This window comes from Clavelina lepadiformis, chromosome 3 (assembly GCF_947623445.1).
Source record: "Clavelina lepadiformis chromosome 3, kaClaLepa1.1, whole genome shotgun sequence".
Lineage (NCBI taxonomy): Eukaryota > Metazoa > Chordata > Ascidiacea > Aplousobranchia > Clavelinidae > Clavelina > Clavelina lepadiformis.
In genome coordinates, this window is record NC_135242.1 from 16,096,185 (window position 1) to 16,104,909 (window position 8,725).

General features: G+C 36.0%; 1 protein-coding gene across 1 annotated transcript; it reads right to left on the minus strand.

Moving 5' to 3' along the window:
- Positions 1-7: 7 nt before the first annotated feature.
- On the minus strand, positions 8-3,781 carry LOC143450136 (uncharacterized). The gene is made up of 2 exons (XM_076950566.1): positions 3,629-3,781; positions 8-447 (listed from the first exon to the last, which is right to left on the minus strand). The coding sequence occupies exons 1-2, from the start codon at positions 3,663-3,665 to the stop codon at positions 8-10; spliced, it is 477 nt and encodes a 158-aa protein (XP_076806681.1). The 5' UTR covers positions 3,666-3,781.
- Between the last annotated feature and the right edge of the window lie 4,944 nt (positions 3,782-8,725).

The window sequence follows — 8,725 nt, forward strand, 5'->3', positions numbered from 1 at the left end:
GGGGTGTTCAAAGGGCAGATCCGGATCTTTTCAACTTTTTGTGTGGATCTTCCAATGTAGTCTTGAAACAATCTTGCAGAGCTGCAGTTCCTGATGATCCAGCAAGTACACACCACTTGGGACGCAAAGACGAGAATCCAATCTTCTTTTCGGGATAAGTTTCTTTCCAGGAAGAATGCAGTTCCTTAAGATTGGATAATACCAGTCGCTTCTGATGTTGAACTTTCTCACCATCCTTATTTCGAACACTAACCGAATCTTTCATTCCAGGACACATTCGACTATTGTCATCACATTCATAAAAACCACAGACATCATTTTTAAGTTCTTCTGACAGCGTTTTGCCCTTGTTCTTATCACATATTCCCAAAATCCCCTTCTGCTTCTTCACATCACGACTTTTCTTCACTAGGTAGTTAGTGGCTCCAAATTCCTTCATAGTTTTATCTATTGTAAATGGTGACAATGTTAGTATCTGTACACGTTCTTGGTAGCTCTGAGACTGTACAAACTTTTCTTTTAACTGTGTCATTACGCTTTGGTAACGTTGGTAATCCTTTGCTTATTGTTCATCATCAGAATCTGAACTGTATAACGGAACTTCGTACGAAAGTTCTAGCTTCCTCTTCAATGTCCGGGTTGCTGATTCAAGTTTTTGTTTACCTTTAGTTATTTTAGTGGAGGTTGGCATGTGCGCGGTTTTAATTGGGGTTTCATCAAGATCAACTAATGTTGTATTGAGATTGACAAACGAGCTATTCACATTTTCAGGTGAACTATTGTCGACATCCATGTGCATTGCACGCGTTTCATCTTGTTTTGATTGAACCTTTTGCCTTTGAAGAATCATTAAACACTCGCAACACACTTTAACACCAGGTACTACAACACACGGAGGATCACTTAGTTTCTCAAACATATCCAAACTAACGACACGTAATGATTTAGTTCTAGATTTCCCCGGATGTTTATTCGTCGGATCGCAACATTTTTTCTTGAGTGAAGAAAACTTTGTTAAGAGTTCCTGCTCATGATGGGAACATATCGTCTTGATGTCGTACGTTTCCCCAAATTCCCCAAACATCTACGGACCGCTGGGAGCATGTTCTTTGTTCTACCATACGTCCTACCTTCAGTTCTTATACGCATTATTCAATCATCATCTATTATTTATTTATTGTTCGTTTTTTATTTTATTCGTATCAAAAAAACGAAACAGATCTAACAAAATTAGCAGCAACGATTACTGAATATACTTCTATTTGACACATAATCAAGAACGTTAAAATTTTCAACCCTGCAGTAAAGTATCTCGTCTGTGATTTTCCGCACCCTCTTCTAGTTTAGCACTCGTTATTCTCTTTAAACTCTTCGCACGCGTCTTTGGTCATTTTGTTTGTCTGTACAGACGTAACACCAGAGATGGGAAAACACTTCCAACAAAAGCATATACAGTCGAATTCGGTTACTGTAATTGCGTAGTCAATTTGACAAGCCTTTTTATGCGATTAAACGAATTATGCGTTTATGCAAAAGTGCAAATTCCACTTACCCGTAAAACCTCTATTTCACCGCCATAGCGCTCTATTTTTCAACTCTTGTTTAAAAGTGGCGTTCTATTAGAGGTGACGTTCAATTAGAGGTTGGCGCTATATTTTACTGCTGCTTATTGTAACGTGATACTGCATTGTTACTACCGGTATGTTGGTTGGTATCTTTTAAATGGCTGCTTTAACTGCTAGATTGTGAAAACATAATCAATTGTATAATTATCAGTAGAGACCTGCTAATACAATTCCGCCGCTAAAAGTGGTGTTCTATTAGAGGTGGCGTTCAATTAGAGGGAGGCGCTCTATTTTTCTACCCTTCTTTAAAAGTGGCGTTCTATTAGAGGTGGCGTTCAAATAGAGGTGGCGGTGAAATAGAGGTTTTACGGTATTTTCTTACTTGACGGGCGAAGTTGGTCACGTGTAAAGACGTCAACACGCAAAACACTAACGTTTATTGTGTATTGCCATCATCCATTCATTCAAGCACGCAAAAGATGAAAACATGCTTTCTTGCATTTGTGTTTTTAAATGAACAAGTGTGGCCATGTCTGCCCCTTCAAACTGTAGTCATTGGCGAATTGTATGAAGTACATGTAGAACTTCTTTATTTTTTGGTGTTGTCACAGCGATTGCGTCAGCAGAGCTTTCTTTATTGTTGTCGTCTTTTTTAACTTATTTGTTTCGTAATTCTTCTTCACATATTACGGCATCATCTTAACGCAACGCTTAAATCAAACTAAAACGGTGCGAATGTTAATGTCTGAGTATTGACAGCCACGTGTTAATTAAATTGAGCATTGTTGGTTTCATCGTTTCGTAACAAAGCGAAGTACAAGTCACAAAGCTTTTGCATTGCGTGTGCGCTCCCAGTGTGCGTTGTTTTTAATTTTATCTTTTAAAAACTTTTGAATAATCGAATAAATAACCTTCAGTTTTATTCAATTAAGCGGATTATGCAACAAACCGTTATGCGATAAACCGAAGTACAATCTTTACAAATGATAGACTATGGTTTGGGACTTGCGCCCTTTATGCGATAAAACGAATTATGCGATTATCCAGAATGCAATTAACCGGATTTGACTGCATAACCTTTTGAACGTAAAATCGCTATTATTTGTTAGAAAAATCCAGGGCAGAAAAATCCGCCCTGTCCGCCCAAGTTCGGCGCCCGTGCTGGTATGTATCGATGTCATTTTGAATAAAAGGTTTGTTCATGAACAACTTTGGTATATCATCAAAAAACTCAAACTGGAGAATGTTCTTATAATTATGACAATTACGATGAAAACTTCGCTAAAGCATGTTAAACTTAAAGCATCTTTTCCTCAAGCACCAACAAAGTCATATTGGCGAGGTTTCAGTAAAAATATGATTGTAAACAGGAAAAATGTTTTACTGGAAATATATTACATAGTGTTCAGATAAGAACTCTGTGTATATTTTGGGTCATGTTGTAAGAAATATAATTATGTTGAATTTCAGATTTTTGTCATTGTCAGACTTTATAAACATGAATTTTGTTTTATACGATTGTGATTTGAATTGGTTGTCATTAATGCAATTATGGAGACTTTGCATTTTACCATATTGCTGCAGGGTGTCAACCCATCCCTATATATTTGTGTTTTTTTATGTAAGTTCGCTTATGTTTTCTTTCATCAGGTCAGTCATTTTAGTGAATTGTTTCTGAACAACTTACCAATCGATCACCATGTGTTTGCTACAGAACGTTTGAAACTTTAAATACTTTACACGCCAATACACTTATTGATGTGAAATTTGTTTGCTACCCATTTCCATTTTATAAATGTAATTGTGACCAGGGGATAGGGCGTTTGTGTCGCAATGGAAAGGTCTTTTAGTTTGAGCCTTGGCCAATTATCGTTATTTCTCTAAACGTGATTATCAGGTTACCAAGAAGGCGATGCTCTGTTAAGTGCCTCGCTTAGTGGAAGAGTGGTAGATTATGGCTACTTTATTTAAGTATATACTGTATATAAATTGGTAAATGAATAGAATTATAATAAAATACAGAGATAAATTGCAGATATTCTGATTAATGAATTTGTACTTACATTTTGTCATCTCGGTTGGCCATTGATTGATGTTCATATACGATTGATGATCAATACTCTCAGGTTAAAACAACTTTCCCAAAATAACTAAATCTAATCACATGCACTTATAACTGCATTATCTGCAACAACACTTGTTGAATGACTTGACAAATTTGGACTAAAAAAGTAAAAAGGTAAAGATAAACTTGCCAGAAATAATGTTAAAATACAACTGAACACTATGCCTTTAAAGTTTCTTTCCTCGCAAACAAAGCTGGCTTCTTTTAGACTAACTATTCTGCTAAACGAATGGAGTGATCCATTGCGCTCGCAAGCTGTTAAGGTCTGGATAAACTCTCACATATCTCCTGTACTGTTAGTGTAAACATATTGTGTATATTATGCATTAGAAGGTTCAAAATGGTCATTTTGTGGTCAGGTATGCCCACTAAAGTGTATTTTATTAATAAACCAAAAATACTACATCTCTGGATTTTTTATATGTTGTAGGTAACATCTTGGGGTATATTTTGCACTTAATTTAATTTAATGGTCACGTGGGCCACAAGGTCGAACAATAGGTCAAAAATATTTAACTTGCTCCTATCAAGAAAAGAATGACAGATTTGGATTCCTTGTGAAATTACCTTTCCAATGACACCAGTTTCCTCAAAATCGGTCCACTGGTTACCAAAATATCAGGGCCTAAAATTTGGCGACCGCGTCCGTTTTTGCCAAAATTCGAGGGCCTATATCTCTAAAACCACTGGTCCGATTGAGCTAATATTTTGGATTTGGGCTAATTATGCTAAGACCTCCCTACATACCAAATTTCAGCAAAATCGAAGAGGTAGGGGTTAAGATTTAACTTTTTTTTGGGTGATTTGACATGGAATGACCCAGCTGTCGCACACTTCACTTTGGACTTTTGCAAAGTTATAAATATGTTGTAGGCCCTACAATGTAGGGTACATTTACATAAATAAAGCGCCATAAAAATTAAAGCATGTCCAATATGTTTACTATTCGTATTTAGTGGATCATCACCTTGTCAGGTTTGGTTGTGAACTTGTGGTGGATCATGGCAGAAATCATTTGAACACCCCTGGTATAGGCTACCTCCGATAAGAGCAGGGTTTCTTGTACAAGTCCAGTGGGTTATGTGGTGTTATATGTCTATGGTGTTGTGTGTATGACTTCTATGGGTACGAGCTTCACCTCTATATATATGTATATATACACGATACACGCGTTTGAATGACAGAGAGCCCTTGAGCATTAATAAAGCTAGTTGTGTGCCATGCAATAAACACTACGTGGTGTCGGAAGTGGGATTCAAACCCACGCCTGCATTCTGAGACCACAAAAAAATGTCAAAGACAAACACTACACGTTATATGTTGAAACCGTTGAAACGACATTAGGCCAACTGAATGCAAGTGCATCTTGCCGTGCACCAAAAAATTTTGTAGCTCAGTGTTTTGTTTAAGCTCGAGATAAGTAATGGAATACGCATGTTTTTAAGTGATGACACTCATGACAGAAAATTTCATTATTTGGCATTGAGCAATTCAACTTTAACAATTAATGTTTTAGGTATTTCTATTCGCAACACATTCCGTTGAAGGCAACTGGCATTACATATGCAGACGCATTTATTCCAAAATCAATTAACATTTTGTTCGGGAGGTTTCATTAAGTATACTTCGTATTGATTGTATTTATTTTATTTTTTTTTTGGAAAAATACACACAATAAAGCACCAACAATTACAGAATAACTTGAAATGAAATTTATTCCCATATCTATACGTAAAACAACTGCCTATTTTTAGTGAAAATTTTTGAAACGCTACACAATCGCCTTCTACATGTCTTTTATAGGTCGGAGTTGATAAGTAGTCTCAAAACAGGAAATGCGACAGGCTAAACGAAAAGATTAAAGACGTAAAAAGGCCAATGGCCCAAAAAAGTTGCGTTCTTCAGGGAACCCATGGCTCAATGCTTCCTCTCTAAATACTCTAGTAAACACAGATTAAATTATATCTTACATCGACCCTTTCAAATATTGTGGCTCTAATTTATTTTTTTATTTTTGTTATTATTTTTTGGGATTACTTCAGTTTCTTTAAACGGTTTAAAGATTCTAATATACATTAGGCCTAGTGGGTTCACATTTGGCAATTTTACATCTGCATATTATTATGGCGACTTTGAGAGTGAATTGTAAAAATTTAGATAATTGACGTTTTTAATAAGCAGTTGTGTGTTCTCTGGCTAGAAAAAATGTGCCATTTAAAACATGCGCGTGTATTGTTATGTTGCTATACATGGCTGTCCAGCTTAACTACGACACGTATCCGTGTGGTAGAGTAACATGCTTTGAAGTGTTTTTTGTTGACAATATCTCTGTAATGTAAAGTGTTGTCAGATTGTTAGTGGTGGCAAAGGAGATATATTTATGACACATCACATACGACGTCAGTGGCCTACTCTGATTGGCTATAGCATAAGGTTATGAAATAGTTTTGGTTTAATTCACTTTGTAAAATGTCTCTTCAGAAAATATGGTTTTATGAAATGTCTCTCTGAAAAGTGTGTTTTTGGAAATGGTACATTATAATTTCTTCTCCTGTAATTACTTCACATTTTTGGAACATAAGAATTCGAACTTTAAATCGCCACATTACAATAAGGACACAAAGCAATAGACAGTTAATTCAATGGAATTTTATTCTTCATTTTAACTTATCCTCTGGCCACTCGAATGTTTTTATGAATAAATAAATAAATAAAATAACATTTTATTAATAAATAAACGGTAGATAAACAAAAGCAAATGAAGAGCCAGAAGATCACCCACAGAAATTCGCAGGCAGTAAGTTCAGTAAGTACCGTTCTTTAGACTACAAACTGTATAAGATACCTTGTTTACAGTGTCGACCAGGACCACTTCTTAAAATGCTTGTCCAGTAACGGTTTACCTTTCTTTTTGGCAATAATGTATTTTGTTGGTTAGGTTAAGTATCAGAAATAACCTGCAATACATTAGTAAGGCGCGGGTTTGTCTTTACCTCAGTTTGCATCTATAGGCTGAAACCTTGAGTTGCCAGCATTTTTGTCTTGAGTTGAGTGCAGCAAAGGCCACTGTGCACAATTTGCATTCCACTGCTACGATAGGGGGCGCTGCAAATTAATTAAGATTTTCTGAAACTAATTTTATTCCAACGTCTCCGACAATAAGCTACTGTGCTTTGAAATTCCTTCACAAAATTCTTTTCCAGTTCCACGTTTTGCTATTTATGTAATTGTGCACAATTAGAATGCTTCTTTCTTTACTCTCATACAATTGTAATAACAATTTGAAATTTTTGATTGGTCGGCTCAGTAGCCGAGTGTTTAGAGCGCCGGGCTTCCAATAATCCATCACATATTCGATGTCCACTACTCACCGTTATAATGCCCTTGGGTAAGGCATTAATGATGCTTGCTTTTTTTAAGTGGTCCTGGTGAACAATTCTAATTTCGGCCAATCAAAAATCAACTAACTAAATAAGCTTACAAAATACGTGTATCAATATATTTGCAAGAACGCTAGGTCGGTAACTGCGGCTCGATCGATGAGAAATCATCGCGGAGTTCAAGTCGAGCAAAGACATTCCTTCGTCCGAGAGTAAAGGGATGATATCGTGTTGGGACTTTGCAAATTCGATGCGTGCTAAAATATTCAGTCCAATATGACCAGATAAGCCATGCAACTCTGTCGCGGTGGCGCGTGAAGACTTTCTATGTCACTGTGCGCTATTGTACATGTACATTGTCTCGAAATGCAACACTCTGAACAATGTAGAGCTGGGTTCAGCATTATGTTCATCCTGGATAACTTTGTAGTCTTGTGCGTTTTAATAGATCATATGCGTATCTCATTGTGTGGTCACAAGTCTTTCAAGGAAACGTACGTGATCTATTTGTACATATCTCTATGATGATTTATGATATCGGGCACATATTTGCGCATTGAATTCGTTAAATTATTTGCCTGGAATACTTGTGTCGGATGAATCAACCGACAGGTTTGCTTAGAAAACCTTCAGTAAGAAGATGATTGTGTTTTTGTGGAATTTACTTGAATAGTTTAGGAATGTCGAAATTATCAACAGATGTTCTATATCGTAAATGTAATGAAATTCAGCAGCAAGGCTTTGGGCTTATACAGCAAGGAATTGAAATATGACATACTGTATTTAGGACAAACAAGATAGACCCTAGTAATAAACCAAAACGAGAGAAAAGTAAGTTAGCCTAGTAAGCTACTTTTCGTTCTGTGACATAAGCATCCTTGGTGAAGCTTTTAGCGTCAACACAGAAAAACTTATAAATTAAACACTGGCGTTTTAACAAATGAATGAACGTAATATTCTAGTGAAACTCTTAAGTACAACAATCAAGAAAAAACTGCATTACATGCTCGATTTAAGCAGAAGCTCAAATAAATTTCGCCTATAAAAAATAAAATCAACACGATAACAAAATCGTTGAGTATACAAAAATACGAGAACTTAAGGCTTTGATGAAATTATTCCGGTCAATTTTAACTTATTTTATGCACCAGTTATTTCGATGGCGTGGGTTCGAATCCCAACGCTGCCATCATGTTTCTCTATGGTGTTTTATTAGGATTGCTGTGCTTGATGGCGTAGCTAATAGCGAATAAGGCAAAAATATAAAGCGCAAAACACAGAGACTTCAATGTTAAACTAGTGTCACATAAACATTAAGTGCGGGTATCAAAGGTCACCAAATGGCGACCCTCTATAGAGCGTCTATCTGCAACAATTCCGGTGAAGTAATTACATTTTTTTAAATTGGGTTTAAGGGTTTTGTAATGTGATCTTTAGTTTTTTAGGTTTGGGGAACAAGTTTGTTGGGAAACATTGTTATAGTAAAAACTTATTACGAAGTTTCTAAGTTTATCAAGATGTAAGCTTATTTAAAAATAAATTTTGCAACCAAATAACCTAATTTCCGTTAAGTGTTGAAGTTACTGCTAAGATTACAATAAAATCATACATTTTACTACAATCACACGTTTTGTATTTAAAACTAGCATAGCAAA

Bases quoted from the DNA above. Each gene is read 5' to 3' on its own strand.
- LOC143450136 (XM_076950566.1), bottom strand. From the start codon at position 3,665: ATGAACATCAATCAATGGCCAACCGAGATGACAAAAT. The intron at 448-3,628 runs GTAAGTACAAAT...CATTTACAATAG, and splicing joins GCCAACCGAGATGACAAAAT to ATAAAACTATGAAGGAATTT.